This window comes from Aulonocara sp. 'chitande type north' Nkhata Bay, linkage group LG10 (genome assembly GCF_057382095.1).
Source record: "Aulonocara sp. 'chitande type north' Nkhata Bay isolate Kocher_YH1m ecotype deep benthic linkage group LG10, A_spYH_male_GT1.1, whole genome shotgun sequence".
In the NCBI taxonomy this organism is placed as follows: Eukaryota; Metazoa; Chordata; class Actinopteri; order Cichliformes; family Cichlidae; genus Aulonocara; species Aulonocara sp. 'chitande type north' Nkhata Bay.
Window position 1 is genome coordinate 11,466,937 of NC_141353.1, and position 18,887 is coordinate 11,485,823.

Sequence of the window (18,887 nt, forward strand, 5' to 3'; positions counted from 1 at the left end):
TAAGATTCCACGCATGTTTATTTTAAATTCATACCTCTAAAAAATATTTGTGGCTATTGCAGCTCTATAGAGTAACACTGAGGATGGTGGGGTTAAATTAAAGTCTGTTTGTTTAAGTGACCATTTTATCAAAACGCCTTAAAAAGAACACACACACAGTAAAGTACACTTGACACAGTAATGCTCTTCCCTGTTCACACACTTAGATGAGAAACAGGAATAGAAACAGGCGTGCATACTTCAACACATTTCCTCCCCACTTCAAAACAACATGAAAGATGCACACACCAGAATATCAATTAATTTCAGCTGCCGTCTGGTATTTGTGTGGAAAACTGTGATTGGAAGCATGGAATACGTTTAGTTGATCCAGGATGTTTACAACAAGCAGCGACAGAAACCATTTTGTCAGTCTGCCTGTGCGGCTCAGGAGGAGGATTTGGATTTCTCAAAATATTTGTCCACCACAACTCCCCCTGAAACGTTAAACCTGCTCTCTCTCCACGCAGAAGAGGCCCGTCGCAGTTAGCAGTCAGAATACTGCCAAGGGCATTTCTTGTTTTCATATTCAGACAGCATGAAATATGGCCGACATTAGTCTTCACTAAAGAACAAACAGGAGCCGTTTGGCCATGACGGATTCGTTCTTCTAACACTTCTTGTCTGCTGGTTGGGTTTTTTTTACTGCCTACTTATTCACTTCAGCTGACATGAAGAAAAGGCATCTAATTCTCATTTTACTATATGTGACTTTTCAAAACTTTGACTAAAATTTGCTTGACAGCAGGATGGAAACTTGGCTTATGATGTGGTCTCCCTCCCCCCCGGTCAAAGGAACAGCAGATGGTCCCGATATGAAAACAAAGGCGGATATTAAACCTTCAGAATGACAGAAGGGGGAGACAGAATGAAAGGAACAGGCTGAATGGTAAAATGTAGTCAAATTAGCATGTTTATGTTGACCCTGACGTAACGGGATAGTAAGATGCTGAGCCCGTTTTCTGGCGTCTTGATGGAGATGTGACATTCAAGACAGGAAAGGGATCAAGTGCTTGTCAAGCGGCTGTCTGACATCTACAGCAGGAGCTGTAAATCCAGGGATATGTGGAGCTACCAGAGCTCCGAACTGCTTTTTCTCTCACTCCAACCATTACAGCACAGAAGAAAAAAAATCACAGCCTGTCACTTTGCAACCTCTGGGCTCACAAGATTAAAGAAGTTGTCATTTAAACCAGTTTCCCACTTTAAAGAGGTTCTTATTGCCTACTTAAAGGCTACAGGGGCTCACAGCTCCTGCAGGAAATGTTTGAGGTTACAGCCTTAGTGGGAAAAAACGTACAATTGTTATTATTGTAATTATCTAACAGTTTAACTGAAATCACAGAGGGACAGACGCTGCACTAAAGGTGGGATTTCTGTCAGTAAGCAGCACTGTAAACAGCTGTGGAAGTGCAGGTTAACAGGAATTTGGAGGCAGAACCGAGAACTTTCAGGAACTGTTGCTTGTTGGGCCTGTAAATCACTGGTAACTGTTAGGGGTAGTGGAAATAACAGAGGTCAGTCGACTTTGAATTAAAGGCTGATTTCCTATGATTTATTGTGTGCTGCAGTGTAGTTAGATGTTTGAACTGTGCTTTGAAACTTAGAGACTCTAAAAGGCAGCAGCCCATAAAAGGCTATTTTGCTACTGATGTCTTAGAGGTGATAAAATAAGGAAAAGCTTGTTCAGTTCTGGCAAAGAGACAATTAGCAGTTTTTCTACGTGGAGAGAGAAAGCTCTAATGTACTGATTCAGTTTTCTGTCTTCCATACCATTTCCACCACACTTGGTCTGTATGTCTATATGTGCTGTGAAAATGCACGAATATCATTATGATGACAGAATAGAGGTCATCCATATGACTGGATGGGAAATGGATATGTCATGCACACATTGCTCAAGAGTTATCCGCCATATTGGATGATGGTGATACAACCATTGGTTGCTTGGGTAAAATGTGTATTCCCCGGCTGGTTGTCATTGGTTGCTGGAAATTGGTGACATTTGCTGAGTAAAATCAGAATCAAAGACGTTTGCTGCACTAAAAACCTCTTAGCAATCATGCTTTGGTTGCTAGCAGGTTGCCACAGTTGGCTGTAGAGTTTATCTCTGTCTGCAAATACTCGCTAAAGTCAAAGTTTCACCTTTGTGCTGCAGCTAACATGTTTTAAAGGGCAAACATTTTACATTCAGGGAAAAGTGTCTTTATTTTTTGGTTTGCTTTGCAATTTTCAGGTTTCACTACAGCTCAGAGAATAGCTGCAAGAATATGCTAGCAACCAAAACAATGCCAACTAGCTGGGAAATACACATTCCTCCATCCTGAGCTGTGGTTGCCAGATGGTTGCAGATCAGTCTCTAGGCCTGTGTGACTGGCACCATGTTCACTTGACCCTACACTGAGAACAGTGATTTTCACATGTTACATGGTGAGTGGTCACATGTCTGCAACACCTCAAAGGGACCAGAAATGTTTTTGGAACCACAGATATCGCCATCTGGTGGCCTTCAGACAGAATGCTTATGTGATCATAAACTGCTGATTTAAACAGGAAGTCCTTCCCGTCTCATACCACAGCATGCATGTTTATTTGTTAGATTTTTCTTATTAAGCTAATCATTAAGCATTTTATCTCAGTTTTGATTGGAGCTGCTTCTTTGGTGTTTGTTCATTTTTTGGCTGCCGTCACGCACTAAATAAAGTACGTCTCATCTCTAGCTAAATTAGAATAACATGCAGTGTTATTCTAATTCATGTATCAGTGATATTACCGAGCGCACTTTTAACATTCATGATTTCCGTCAGTGATTCAAAGAACACATCCCAGCGCCTTCTAGCACCAGAGGAGCTGTGGGTGGAAGAATAGACTCGACTCATTTCTGACCTGATTTTCACATGAATTATGAGTCCAGTGAAGAACGACACATTCCACACCTGTCAAGAAGCAACAATGTATTTTAAACTGGTCTCGCAGGTTTGATGAAAGACCCCGGTCCCCACTCTACTCGGCTCTGTATTTACGTAAGCGATGGTATCTGCTGCGCTCCTGTTTGAGTAGCAGGCAGAGGCCTCTTCCCTTTCCAAATGACTTTGTCTCAGAGGAAGTTGTGATTTGGCTCCTCTGGGCCCTGATAAGATTGGAGTGTCTGATTAGGATGACTCCGCCTGGCTTGCGGCAGGAAACTGGACAGTGTATGTGTGGCGGCAGAGAGGAACTATGCACGGTGAGGTTACGTGCTCGGTGGACCGTTTGTGTTTGGGTGTTTACACTTGTCTCGACACTAAAGCTTTGACCTGGAACAAACAGAATCACTGCTCACCAGAAAAAAGGCTGATCTGGGGTTTAGAGATTTTACTATCAGGTCACCTCACTGCGTCAGACTCCAACTGAAAATGTGCATAATGAAGATTTAGACTTAAGGTCTAGTAGCGGACATCAAATTTCAGATTTATATATGATAATAAAGTTAACAACACTCGTTGAACTGCTTTAAAAAGTTTATGAAAGTACATGGCTGTAGGTTTTGTGTGGACGCACTGTTGTTATCACATTTTGAGCAGCAGATGCTTAATTTCATCCATAAGTTTTCTTTAGTTTTTCATTTATGTAAAGGAAAAGACAAAAATCAGGCAGCAGATGGAAATTTAGGGTACGTTCGGAACAATGACCGTCCTCAACTTTTCTGTTGTTATCCAGACTGAACCACCACACATCGGCAGGATTTACTCCTGTGAGTCAGTTTATCGAGTTCACATTTCGTCCACATCAGGCGGGTTTTGTGCATTTTGTTCGGGGCAGTAACATGTTTGTGTAAACAGAAACAGGAAATTAAATTAAGTTTCTGTAAGATTTCTGCTCACGTTCAGAACTTTCTGCATGTTAAAAGTTACACGTGTGTGTTTTGCCGTGGCTTTCTGGAAACAAGTGGGAAAGGTAACATCACCGTAGGAAAAGGTAATTGGGTAACATTTGTTCTTAAAAACAGGCCATTCCTTTAACAAAAAAGACAAATATGACTTTAATTTGAAGGACTACGTGACTGTTATTTATATTTTGAGAGGAAAAACTACTCAGTTTATTATAATCTGTAACAAATCTGGATATAATGTGTTATATAAACTATGACAGCCAACTAACTGCATATAAAACAAGTAGCATTTACTCCAACTCTGCTTCTAACTTGCCGTGTTTGCTATGCAGTCGTTTGTGTTTTTGATCAAATCTGCAAAAGCCAGATATTCTCAGCTTTCTCTCACACTCAGATCACGAGCAGCTCCCGTCCTTCAGACGTCCAATATCCAACCGATATTTGAAGGCAGTGGTTTTTACACCTCACTGAATGTCTGCGTGACTGGTCCATGTTCTGTTTGCCGTTCAGGGAGTGCTCGGGAGCGTCTCCAGGGCTACAGAGGCGTGGTTGGAGATCAGAGGTATGTCAGCTGCCTGTCAAAACGGCACGCCATGCTTCCGTACTCCTCCTCGCTCCTTCTCTGCGCTATTCTCCTGTCAGTTCGGTCAGCTTTGCAAAAGGAGTCAGCTTTGCAAAGTTTAAGACGCCCGCGGTCATGACGGGCCACAGGGGCAAATACCAAAACTCACCAAATCAGAAATGCAGCTTTAGACCAACAACAGTAAAAATATACACGAGTGATTTTTTGCACTGACAGGACTGAGAGTCCAGTAACGGCATTTTATCTACACTGCATGTTGGCTGCTCTGTGGACTCTGTAAGAAAACTAAACTTATGACACTTTAGTACAGAACATGCCAAGTACTCACAAATAAACTCCCAGATTTTACAAAAAGTGAATTTAATTGAAGCTGAAGAGATTTGTTCCTGCAAACAGTAATAATGAGCCAATTTGTGGGTTCTGAAAGGACGTTCTCCTCTTTGACCCACAGTATGAACAAAAATCAGATTTACAAGCTTACAAATATGTGAAAACATTTGTGTAAAGACTTCATTACACTGAAGTCCTTAGAAATAGCTGTTTAAAAGTGTTCAGGAAGCAGTGACCCTGAGTTCATGGCATCTTCCAATAAATACAAGCTCCCATTCATTAACCCTCCTCAGTGGTACACTTACAGAAACTTCTAGGTGTCCTGGATAAAACTGATGCTGGTGTACAAACGTAAACATCAAACTATTCGTTTGTAGTCTTTATTTTGCTGCATGATATAATTACTTTCACATTTCAGTAATTTCAAGTATTTAGTGAGTTTTACAGCTATCAAATCTTTCTCCTTCCTGGAAAACACTTACTAGGTGCACATTTCATCTGCTCTTTAATGCACATATCTAATCAATAAATCCAGGTCACATTCATACGGGTCTAAAACAGTAAGTAATGCCAGCACAGAGCTGATTGAGCAGCTTGTTATGATGTTAAATTCAGGGTAACATCTTTTTAATTCTAAATTACTTGATATTATCCTGAATTATATCAAGTATCTTAATATGTTATGTTGTTAAACTCTGATTCATTGATATTCTGAAATGTCTTTTATAGCAAATAATTGGTAATAATAGTAATTCAACATCTGTGTGAGAACTCTGGACAGTTTAAACATCTGCAGGCTAAAACTGGTAGTTAGCAGTTTTGTAGTAAACTTATATCTATGATGTAGGATACTGGATCTGTTAGAGCTCATCCTCAGTCATTGCTGTATTAGTTCGTACCTGATAGGTAGTGATGGCTGCATCTGTTATTTCGATCAAGCAACCTACTGAGTTTAAAGACTCAGTAGAAAATATTCAAATAAGACTGCTGGGCGAAGTGGAACAATGAGTGTCCGATGTTGAAGATGTAAATGCTCGGGTGGAGAAATGTGCGGAGAAGTGTGACAAGAAATTGGTAACATTCTGGGCATGGGTGGAGGATTTGGAGAACTGGAGCCAGAGGACTAATGTGAGAATGGTGGGGCTGAAAGAAGGCAAAGAAGAAAGAAGGTACATGGCTCAGGAGGTGGAGTGAATAATTTCTCAGGAACTCGGCATTATGGGTAGTGAGTTCAAAGTGGGACACACTCAATTGCTCACTGGCCCCTAAACCAGAACATAGGTGAAGAGCAAGTAGGCTTCGTTAAGTTCAGGCCTGCGGTAGACAACATGAGGCTGCTTACTCATCTAATACATATGAATCACTCTTAATTCAATCTTTGTAGCAGCATACGACTTCATTTTGTTAAAGATTTTATTTGGGACAAGAAGAAAACTAGAATTAGCATGAAGAAAACGGGGGTGTGGCCCTCCCCCAATTTAAGGTTATATAGTCTTGCATTTGAAGAATCATTACATTAGCTTAATGGATTATAAGCTATATTGCCTAACCAAAAGAAATTACTCAAAGTTTCTTTTTTGGTCAAAATAGGTTTCTGGTTGTTAAGTGATGACGTACGAGCCCTGCTTCTAGGTACAAACTGCACTGTGTTCATTAAGGCGGTTGTCTTTTTAACGTGTTTTATGCTATGTATCTTGTTCTATTTAATTTTAACAAGCCCTTAAAAAATAGTCAGTGATCGTTGTGGCCTCTCTGGGTTTTTATTATCAGTCGTCTCATGGTTTGCCAGACACCAAATATTTGAACGGTTCAGAAAAGAAACGCTCTGAGGCTAACTAAGATTTGTGCACATGAAGCTGAGGATCAGGAGTTTTTCACAGCGAGTCATCCAGACAATGCAGCAGTGTGCTAATGACTAACCTCATGCTGGGGATGGATCATCTGCTCAGCAGGGACTCTTACATTAACTTTTATTGAGGGGAAAAAGTTAGTGTTCATCCACCAGCTTCACTGTGCTAATGTGTTTATATTATGCTAACCATAGCTTTGTAGCTAGCCAGCACGTAGCACACCATTCAGTGTTGGTCAAGTTACTTGAAAAAGGTAATCAGTAACTAATTACTTCCCCCAAAGGTAATCCCGTTACTTTACTGATTACTTATTTTCAAAAGTAATTAGCTACTTAGTTACTTTAAAAAAAAACATGATTTACAACCTGAATAGGTAATAAAGCGATAGATCTTTCAGCCCAGTTCTACTTTTTCTGCATACTCCATCATATAAAATGTAATCAAATGAAAAGGTCTCTTTTTAAAACTTGTTTTATTAGTTTTAATCTTTTAACTTTATGCGTCAAGCAAAAATTAAATTATATGCACCATTCTCTGACTGGAAGAAATTTGTTTAACATTTAAAGTCTAAGGAGCTTGGAAAGAAAAGCGTCTGGACTTCTTTAAGTTGCTTGAAGACGTTTTGGGTGAGCTCACCCGAAACCCTGGCTGATTGAGACCCACACCTGTTTTCACACCTTGGCTCATGTGATTAGGTAGAGGATCATCAGGGGGTCCTTTGTCCCTCTTTGGGGGGAAACTCCCACTGGGTTTAAATCTGGAACTCTCCACCATTTGACCTTAGAACTGAAGAAGCTTCTCGGATGAGAGGTGAAACGTCTTCAAGCAACTTAAAGAAGTCCAGCAGTTTCTCCGTGAATGTCACATTCCCGTGGCAGCGTACTGTCGGTGCTCACTCAGAGTTTAGGGATTTTTTGCTGTAAAACGAAGTTTTCTTCCCACACAGTGAACAGTGGACACTAATGTTTTTGTCACTTTTTACGGAATCAAACTCAAAGTAAGGTCAGTACTTCCACGCTTTAAACGCTGCACGCTCATACTCTCTCCTGCACCACTGTTGATCTGCACACAGCTGTTGTCAAGAACGTCGCACTCGCTTACGTCACTGTCATGAGACACTCTTGCAAACGAAATCACAGTTTAGTAATGCAGTAACGCAGCGTGCTTACGGGAAGGTAACAGTAATCTAATTACTTTTTGCAATAGTAATCCCTTACTTTACTCGTTACTTGAAAAAAGTAATCGGATTACACGTTACTGCCCATCTCTGACACCATTATATACCAGCTAGCCCAACTTCAGTAACCCTACAAACGTTGCTGCTGTTTAGTTGTCTTTCTGTCTTAATTTATGCAGAGCTGTACGTTTTAGTAATCTCAGTCACAACGTGGTATATCATCTTAAGATGGAAACTAGCAAGCTAACTGCCTGCTAACTTCTAACTCTGTTAAACTTCACAAATCCTTTTAAATGCTTTTTTATGGCTGCCTGGATATTAAACTTGATTGTTATACCTGGTAGAGCAGCTACACTGACCATTCTAAGACTGACGAGGCAGATCTAGAGATGCATTATGTTAGCTAAAGGTAACACCTAAACATGAGAAACCTGGTTTACACTTTTTTTAAATCAAAAGATTCAATGAGATATGTTTGACTTAATTAGTGGAATGGCAACCATAAGTTTGGCACAAGAATATGAACTGTTTACTATGAAATGTTAAGAGTTCATTTCCCAACAGGTTCCCAACTGCATTTGCTTTGGCCTGCAACATGTCTCACCTCAGTATTGACTCTAAAACCTCAGTGAGTCCTGATACTTAATGAGCCACTTGTGCATTTAGGTAGGAACACCTATAGCTCATTAACTGTTAGGTGAAAAACAACACGTGTGAGGTCCTCGGTGAATCTTACTGCAGTTTTTAAAATAAATTATGGTTAAGTTGTCTTTGATGAAAAAAAGGTCAACTGATATATTATTATTATTTATGATATGAAACCTGCTGTACTTTGTTTTTATGAGGCTGTCTGGCATTTACAGATGAGTATCTGGAGAAGGAAATGGACCAGAATTAACTGCAGTTAGAAAAAGAGGAGAAACTCTCTCTTAACCTTTCCTGGGAAAAACTTTTATTTTTTTTCTATGTAAAGGAGGAAATGTGTGTTTGTTGAGGTTTTTGAAGACATTCAGGGAGGAATCGCTCTCAAAACAACTGCATTAGGTGGTGTAAGCTGCAGGTGTGTCAGATATTAGACTGCACTTTGTGACCTGTTGTGGCCTTTGGGTTTGTACTTTTTTATCTTTCACTTGCATTTACTGGTTAGACACTGAAAACTAATTGCTGAGGGATTTATATAAATCTTATAAAGTTTGTATCTGTCTTGTGTGAAACTTGCATGAAAAGCATACAAGAGTGAAAACAGATATAAGATCCCTTGAAAAATTATATAAATGAAACTTGAATGTTTTGGATACTTACTAAAACAATATATGAAAGTAATGAGAAAGTGGCCACTTTCATGAGTAAATCATATAAGCCTTATGATTCACTATATGAAGTAGGCCACTATTTCTTTTCCATATGGGTGTGGTTAGGTTTAGGCACTAAAATTACTTGAATAGGTAGTTTTGGTCAGGTTTAGGTAGTTTGTTAGAGACTCCTGGTTGGGTTTTGGTACGAACTCTGCTTGGCTATATGTAGAAAAGACTGTGGTTTGCATTAAATATACCTGTTCATCACACTAACCCTACTTACCTACTAAATGACAAGTTGGGAATAACAGACCTTGTGTGTAAATGAACCATGTGAGCACTAACCTTGGGCAAGAGAACAGGCAGGAATAACTGTCTAGTCTCATGATTTAAGCCACTGCCTCCTGTCTCCTTTCGTAGACTTTATTGCTCTGTCAAACAAGACCGTTTACTCTCAGCAAATAATACTACCACGGCTGGTTTGTACGCCAAGAGATCCACACCCAAGGGCACCTTGTACATACCCCTGTGATGCCAGGAAACTCAAACAAAACAATGCTGGAAGTTCATCAACACCACTTACAGACAAACATTTCTGTGTGTGTGAACAAGGACAGTGCTGACAAATGAGTGAGAGATAAAATAATTATAAATTAAACTAAATAATTAAAATGATTAAAAAAACACCATAAATAAAATCACTGGTTATGCCGAGTCAAAAGTCCAGAAGCCACAAACGCTTTATTCACGATAATCAACAAAAAGATGAATTAAAATGTCGGAACTAGAGAGCTAAAGCAACTCACTGAACAATGAAGCGCATATACGAAGCTGCACTCTTATTCGCCAGGAGGCGCCACAGCGGCAGCGAAGCATCGTCGGGCAGATTCTTTTACTCCGGATGCCTTCCTGACACAACCCCAAAGGGAGTCTCCTCCTGGGATCAAACTGAGGACGCTTCGGCTGTTTGGCGCGTGTGGAGCCACAGTGAACCGCATATATACAGAACCTCTGTTCAAATCACTTTACAAGTTGAACTTGGACAAAAGGCACCAGGAATTGAACCAATAACCTCCAAACAGCATCCCGATTGCTCCCGCTACGCCACAGTTCAAACAGGTTCTTCCTCACATTAACACAAAATTACTGACATTAAAAACATGGTGAGAAAGAAACCAAGGGTCCAAAAGGAAAACACAGGTATGAAGTGCCATGTTTCAGAATAAAAGCCTCAGCTTTGAAATTCTTTACACTGAGTCTACATACAGGAGTGCCTTCGCCGCACTTTAATGTGTTTTCAGAGTAAAATGTCTGAATATGTGTACGGTGGTTTTCTTCAGCAGGTGGAAAGTTCTCTCCAGCGGATCACATTTCAAAAGTAACCCACGCACATTCAGAGTGAATCCCACGCTCTTCCTGCCAGTAAAACGAGCTTTTATATCACCAGAGTTCAAAAGCTCACTTGTGATGTTTTCAGGCCCACGGCCTTCAAACAACAAAGAAGTTTTAGTCAGCGCTGGAGTTCTTTAAATTCTTCTTCTGCCTCAAGAATCAACATATTTACGTCTCATCTGAAGTCACTCAACAAACAAACCTTTGAAAAAGTTTTTATGTCTCGCTAAACTCATCTCCAAATCACCTCCTTTGAGTAACGCCATCAGAGAGAAACAGCATTAGGAGGCCGATCTCATTACCTCCCATCCTGTCGTGTAACACAACATTTAGGCTTGAGCTGAACTCATACTCACTTGTGATCAACATGCTGTTTGAGGTGTGAGGACTGTGAGCAGAGGAAACTTCAGCAGGCCTCCATGTCACCCCTGACAGCTGAACCGGGCAAACACATGAGCTTCATAAAGAATTAAATCCAGAGCCATATATCCAGCGTGGGAACGGAGCTGTGAAGTCCAGTTATGCTGGTCGTGTCGGGCACCGTGTTAATGAAGTCATTGTTGAAGTTTTCCCCTTTTCCTCTACCACTCCCCTTCCCTTCCCATGCCTTGGACCAGACCATCTGAACACCACAGACAGGGGGGGGGGGTATCCTAAAAATAACCAGAGGGAAGACTTGAGCAGACACGAGAGCGCCTGCTGGAGGAGCCGCTTTGAGTTTGAAGGGTGAGTTTGGGAGATAAAATCGGTACAGATGTTGAAGGTCCCCCCAAGAAGGAAATATTGGATTGTAGAGCGACCTGGCTGCACCCAGGCAGGTCGGTGATTATTATTCCCCCCGTGTTAAATACTATAAAACAGAAAATCCAGTTTGCCTGAAAAGAGGCCTAATCAATAATCTCCTCCGCTCGAGGCTGCTATCACAACCGTCAGACGGTGAAATTACAGACAGAGAAATGAGTGAAGAAATGAACTTTCCTTCTCTCTGAGATCCAGTGCTTTCCACCAGCTCCAGTCTCCGACCTTAACCGATTACTGGTGCTGCAAAAGAACAGCTTTGGATGAAATGGAAGACAGATATGTGACTGAGCCAGTGACTCAACGCGGGAAGGATAAAGTCCTTGCCGTGCCCTAATAGTCTGTAGTTCTTCAAGGTTTCATCTCGGCTCGGTCCAAGGTATACCATTAGCGTTAATGGGCTTCCATTTAACGCATAGGTGTTTGATTATGGGCTTTTAAATGTGAATAACTCCCTCAGAGAAGAGGAGAGGAGAGCGGTTCGCGGCACTCATTAATTCACAAGTGGAGGAGGAGGAAGTGGGAGTATGTAAACAACTGATGGACTTTTCCCAGTGTGTGGAGGTGCAGAGGGAAGAGGAGGAGTGGAAACAAGGCCCGATAAGATGCTTTAAAACCGACCCAGAGATTTTAGAGATGAGGTCATATTTCGGTCCATGTCACCACTTAAACTGGCCTAATTCACACTGATTAATTAGGGTGTGTGTGTGTGTGTGTGTGTGTGAGTGAGAGACAGCAGCTGCTGTGAACAGACTGAGCAGCAGGCTTACATTCAATCACTTCTATTGCCTCCTTAATATTTACTCTGATATTTTACAACATCTGGGATTTATGGAGACATCTGGGATGGTGATCCCAGAGGTGTACATACGCTGGACAGAGGAACGTGGGGCTGATCAAAAAAAGGAAGTAAGGATCTGATTAAAGTTTGATTTACAAAATTAAAGTCATAAAATTATATCTGAATATTCTATCAGTCATAAAAATATATTAAAAAAAAAATCTAAACTTTCAGTGAGTATTTCCCATCTTGAAATATAGATTCTCCTTTTCTTCTTACTGTTGGCCTTTGAGTCAGCATCGTGAGTCTGTAACTTTAGCCGTGGTGCTTTTTTGGAGCCAGAGGTCACGAGGGTGGAGTGCTAATAGTCAGCTAACTATAGTAAGCTTGGTTAGCCAGGATACTTTACTATAAGTCAGCTCGGGTCTAAGGGTTGGTGACTAAATGTACCAGTGTATTTTTATTTGATTCAATATGCACCAAAACGCACCAAGAGCTGAAACAAGACGGAGTAATGGGAGAATCAGGCGGTAAGCTTGTTTATTTCTGCTGTCTGACCGACTCACTGCTGGAGCCTCTAGTGGACATTAGAGAAACTGCAGGTTTCTGTGAGCTCTGTGAGGCCTAATCAACAACGTGTCAACAATTGTTGCTCAGCAGCAACAAAAAGCCTGAAAGAAAACAGAAGTAGATGATCTCAGAATTATGTCTATGGTTTAGAAAAACCAGTTCTCAGCATGTGGAGGAGGTCTCAATGTGAAAGTCTGCGATCAAGAGACGCCATCGTGAGTGTAAATACAGAAGGTTTGGAACACGGTGCAAACCTTCTGCCTCTGTGCTGTGTACAAACTCAGACGAGGCTGTGTTTCCTCTTTCTAAACATGAGCCTCACAGGCGTCAGAGGAGGAAGAGTCCAACAATACCTCCAGCGGATGGGAGGTTTTCAGTGTGAGGACAATCCTCACGTGTCCTATGTGTGTTTTTGGTGTTTGAGGGAGGCGGCATCAGCATGTGAGGCTGTGTTTATTGCTTCTGGGGTGTGTACGGCTTTGGGTTTACTTTGTGTGCTCCTGAGTGTGCGCAGTTTCATCGGAGTCCCGCCGTGGAGGCTTCGCTTCTGGTATTTCCGATGCAGCAGGACAGGAAGCAAGCCGCTGTCGTGAACTGTGGCCTCCTCCTCTGAGCGATGCACTCTGAACCTGACACTGCGTTTCTGACATTTGCCTGACCGTGTATATCCGCTGCACAACATTAAGCGCCAAAGAGATTATTAACCATCAAAATGAGTGATGGAGTTTCAGTTTCTTTCTGCATCTGGTGAGATGTGCTAAAAGAAATGCCTGGGCCACCTTAAATGTGTGTCCTGCATTCACTGCAAACCACTGGAGGAGCACAGGTGTTTTTGCCCTGGTCTCTGTCTCTGCTGCTGACTTTATGAAGCCTTATCCACTGCAGTGGACCAAAACAATGTCAGATAACTTCGTTAAACATGCTTCAGATCACATCAAAACCACACGTACAGTTCCACTACACAACCACGTATGATTATAATCACAGTAAACGCACGTCTGTCTCCATCCAACTGAAGTACCAGTGTGAATGCGAGCATCTGTCCTGCTAAGCTTAAATCCTGGTTCTTTTGGTGGAGGTAAACACTCTGTTTGACTTGGCAAGAGTACATCCAACCTCAAACATGGTCAATTTATTAGGAATCTGATTAAAGCTGCTCTTCATTAGCGCTTACGAGCCATCTGAGAGTGTGAAGTAATGGGCCGTCCACACAATGAAAAAAATAGTCTGGCAGTACACATAGCAGAGTTTTTGTGTCCCTGCTTGCCTGTTATGTTTAAATTCTGCTGCTTTATTTGTGCAAATGATCCTCATCTGGATACAGATTTGCTGCGAGTAAATTAGCTTCATTTGTGCATCCTTTTGGTTTTATATCAGCTGTTTAGTATCTTTGGAGAGTGACTGATTGAGAATGCCATACATATGAATTTATCTGCAAAGGAGAAATAAAATAATAGAAATGGATACAAATAGAAACAGAATCTACAATTTAATTTAGCATGAATGCTAAAGATTCAGAGATGTTTCCAGAAGGTTTTGTGTAAAGTGGTCTGTAGCTGCTTCGCCTTTTTGTTCCAGCATGCACTCAAGATAACACTGTAGACTGTATATAGAAGATGGATGTAGCTATTGTGTCGTCACCTGTTGCTTAATAAAGTCCCGCTGTGAAGCCTCAAGCTATCATTGAGAGTGCAAAGGGCTCCGTTTCTTATTACACCCTGCAGCATCGACTTAACTTTCACCCTTTATAACCTTAACAAGAACCTTATTTTACAATATGGCCATAATGTGTCATTCAGTGTGACCTCAAACTAGCAAGACTATAAAATCACCAGGAACGTGTTTACTCAGGTCATAAATAAAGTGATAATTTTCCAAATTACCAAAATTCATTCATTCAATTCAGGCCCCTCTTCTGTGGAACCAGCTTCCACTTTGGATTCAGGAGACGGACACTATCTCTACTTTCAAGATTAGGCTTCAAACTTTCCTTTTTGCTAAAGCATATAGTTAGGGCTGGACCAGGTGACCCTGAATCCTCCCTTAGTTATGCTGCAATAGACGTAGGCTGCCGGGGATTCCCATGATGCACTCATTGTGTATTAACAGACCTCTCTGCATTGAATCATATCTGTTATTAACCTCTGTCTCTCTTCCACAGCATGTCTTTATCCTGTCTTCCTTCTATCACCTCATCTGGTCGCAGCAGATGGCCCCGCCCCTCCTGAGCCTGGTTCTGCTGGAGGTTTCTTCCTTCCCACTGTCGCCAAACTGTTTGCTCATAGGGGCTCATATGATTGTTGGGTTTTTCTCTGTATCTATTATTGTAGGATCTACTGTACAATATAAGGCGCCTTGAGGCGACTGTTGTTGTGATTTGGCGCTGTATAAATAAAATTGAATTGAATTGAATATCAAACTGGAAACCAGAGGCCATTAGAATAAATTATACATGATCTACCTGGACATTTGTCCTTTTAGACATCCAATACAAAAATGTAACTACCTCACCATTTCTAATAGATACATGAATTTTGTACTGGGTGGCATGAATGAACTAGTGAGGGCTAACAGAAAAGTATTATCTCCTCATTATTTCATACTAAATGAAGCAGACATAATATCTGAGTTGATTTGGAGGATTAAAAAAACAAAATAACCATATCACACAGAAACAGTGGAAACTTTGGGAGTGCCCAAATAACCAATCTGGTACATTTTTAAAAAGAATGAATGCTCTGACCATTTAAAGTAACGAAGGCAGCTAAAGAAGATGATCACAGAATTATTTCCATGTTTAAGAGAAACAACTTTACAACATCTAACCAAGTCAAGAACACTGTAGGTGTGTCATTTACAAAGTCAACAATCACCTTCATTAATGTAAATGCACAGTTTTTATACAAAGGTGCAAACCTCTGGTTACACTGCAGAACATGAAGGCCAGGTTAGACCGATGAAACCAGATGAAACAATAAAACAAGCAGCAGCTGCTGTAATGGACTGACAGATCATCTAAATGTCATTTCCATGGTTTCTAGACTTCAGGCAGTCATTGACTGGCCTCCCTACAGAATATAAGTTGGAAACACTCAGTATTAAATCCACATCCTTTCTTGCGTAACCTGTTGAGAATTTAAGAGGGAACCAGCTTTACCTAGGCAGTGTGTCAGTCAATTAATAGCATTAATAGCAAACTCACTGTAACTCATGTACAAACTCATGTACATGCAAAACTACCAAAAAACATGTTTCTGTTCAACAAATTATTGACCCAACTGTACCTGCAGTGAAGATGTTATTTAAAAAACGCCTAAGCCACAGAAGAGGAAGGACTGAATCTAATTAAAGTATTTCCTGATGCATACAGAGGTAAACTTAAAAGAAAACCAATACCTAGGATTTACCAAAGATGCAATCAGACAGAGACTGTCCAAATAAAGAAGATAGTGCTAGAATAAGAAGACTAGTTAAATGTATTGAGAGTGCAGCCCAAAACCTCAAGCTCAGGTCTATGAAGTGAAATCTCCTGGAAAAATCTATTAAAGGCTTTAATATCTCCAAACATAAAGCATGTGGGTTAACGTTGGTGCCGATCATGTTCGTGTTTTCTTTGGGGACTCTCCTGCTTGCTCTTGAAGTATTTCAGTGATATATTATTTGGGGGATGTGCAGATTTAACTCGAACTTCAGTAAGTCGAAGTCTGTCATCTGAATTGCCTTTACATAGTTTTGTGTCTGCATGCGGCCTTAAGCACAGTTAGCATTAACAAGGACTCCAGCACATTTTAAATTAGGAGGAAAATACCAGAAACACAAAAGAAGAGAGTGAAGTGTGGTGGCCATTACAGACGAAAGCTGTTTTGTTACCAAATGCCCATTCAGCTCCCTCTCCACAATGCGGTTGATATAACAAGCAGAAATGGCCGTTTGGGGATTTACTTGATGGATTGCTTTTCTTCTTGCCATCTTGTTATCGTCTTCTAGAGCTCATCCGTATTTCCATGCTAAAACCCAAACATTATCATGCTGTCAGCCGCCGTTTCTTTTTGATGAATTCTCAGCCGGCTGCACCTGTTTGGACGTAAAGCTGGGATCTGAAGCATCCTGCGTGCCCGGGGAAACTCAACAGCGGGACTAAAAAGTTGTGCCATGAAGTGTAATTGTTGCTAGGAAATGCATACAAAAACTGGCTGTGAAGTTCAGCAGTGCAACAGGCCCCTTTATCCCATGTGGACGCCCCACGGCTGACCTTTCCAACTTTATTTGTTGTCACGCTGCTATAAATAAAGTGTTCTCTGTTGTTTTGTTCTGGCCGGTGGAAGAAAAGCCCGGGGACACTGCCAAGGGTCAGCAGAGCCCCTGGCACCATGTGCAGGGATGTTATTACCAGCCTTTCAGTGAGGATATTGTTCCAAAATTCCTCTAAACACCAAGTGTGGCAGTTGGCTCCGGCTGGCACCATGTTTGACATCTTCCTCTGACAAAAGTCCAAGTTTGGAGACTTGTCAGGGCAAAGATGCTAAGCACGAAGCCACAGTGGGCAGTTTGTGTTCCCAAAAACAGAAGATTAGGAGGAAAAAGATTAAAAAAAAGTGTGGGTTCTTTATTCCATCCAACAAATTTCTACTTCTTCTTCCTGGCCACCACCGTCCAGGTCTTCCAGAGGAATACTGAGAAGTTCCTAAACCAGTATTTTAGTTGTCTCCTTCCCTCACCGAGCCGTCCAGGAGGCATCTTGGCGTTTTTAGATGAAGAGTAGTGGCTGAGCTCTCACCTGAGCCCAGATCGCCTTCATAAGAAGCTCATTTCTGCTGCTTGTATCCTCCATCTCCTCAATTTCTTCTGACACCAGGGTAGGAATATAGATCTGCCACTAAATGGACAGCATCACATTCACCCTCAGCTCCCTTTATCTTTCACATCAACTCTCCAACATGCATGTGGCTGCACAGTTCTGTTATCCGGGTGTCCTGAATAGGTAAAAAGTCGATATGACCTTGTTGATTTTGAGGCTAAAGGCCAAACGAGGACGCTGTTAAAGTGTAAGAGAGCAGGTAAAGATTTGACAAGTGTGAAGTAGATTCAATAAGACACACACGCAAAGATCAGTCAGGCAGAAACACTCATGTAGAAAATATAAGACTATTAACAAGAGTTCCTATAGATAAATGAGGGCTTGTTGTTGACTTCAGAGCCATGAATGGAAACTTGTGTCCGGTGAAGGTCACTGTTAGAGGTCTGAGTGTTCCCGTCAGGAAGTCCCACCCCAACAACAGCTTTACCAGCTCTGATGCCCAAAATCTGTCAGCACCTTCATCTGGAACGCAACACCTGAAAAAGACACCTAACCTTCAGTGTCACGGCCGAAACGGCATCCGATGGGGTTCACATCACAGGCGACTTTTATTATGAAAGCTACTGTGTCATCTGCTTTCTATAACATTAAATATTAACTGCATATTGAGTTTCACAATTTCAAACCAACAGGGCGAACAGAGCGTGGTGTTTCCACAAAAAATAAATAAAAGACATAAAAACGCTGCCGCAAAATTATGAATAATTCACGTGTTGAGGAAAAGACACTAAAATGGCAGAAGACAAAGTGCAGGGAATAGTGCCATCGGCTTCTGTAGAGCCCACCATGCAGCTCCAGAGAGAGGTGAGGCTGTAATTAACCCAGTGCTATAAACTGAATCCTGATAGTCGAAAATGGCTCTTCATCAATGCACCCATTTGTACTTTGATGTTTTTGCAAACATTTGTTTACAGAATTATCACAGTTAAATGTGTAAACTTGACCCGACCAAAAAACAAACCCGGGTTTAAACCAGTCCTAAATCTTCACAGCGCAGAAGTATGAACACCGCAAGATCGCAACGACAAACTTTTATTGTTCAACAAGGATGTGGTGGACTTCCTTTCCCGTTAGCTGTGGCATCAAAATAAGTTCATGAACCTGGAACGCGGTGGCTGTCCTCACTGGACATTATACTGGACACAAAGCGTTTTTCCCGGGGATCGTGGGTGCAGACCACCACCAATTCAGCTGGTTTCACAAATAAATGCATAAAAACTATTAAAATCATCATGAATGTTGAACTCTGGCCAAAGTTTATGCTTTCTGTCAAATTAGTCAGATTACATGTAAAACCAGCATGTCCTCACAAGTGGCTCTGGGATTTCCTCCCTTTGCACTCT

At 41.3% G+C, this 18,887-nt stretch overlaps 1 protein-coding gene across 5 annotated transcripts in view; it reads right to left on the minus strand.

Annotated features, from left to right (window-relative positions):
* The window catches only part of LOC147320341 (rho GTPase-activating protein 7), a 107,791-nt gene that overhangs the window by 26,110 nt on the left and 62,794 nt on the right, over window positions 1-18,887 (minus strand). Inside the window, exon 1 of one of the 5 annotated variants that reach the window (XM_086308247.1) lies at window positions 10,894-11,146. The exons of the other annotated variants lie outside the window; for them this stretch is intronic. Coding sequence (XP_086164373.1) covers window positions 10,894-10,906 — 13 coding nt within the window. The 5' untranslated portion in view covers window positions 10,907-11,146. Of the gene's footprint in view, window positions 1-10,893; window positions 11,147-18,887 lie in introns of those variants that run through there. 5 annotated transcript variants of the gene reach the window in all.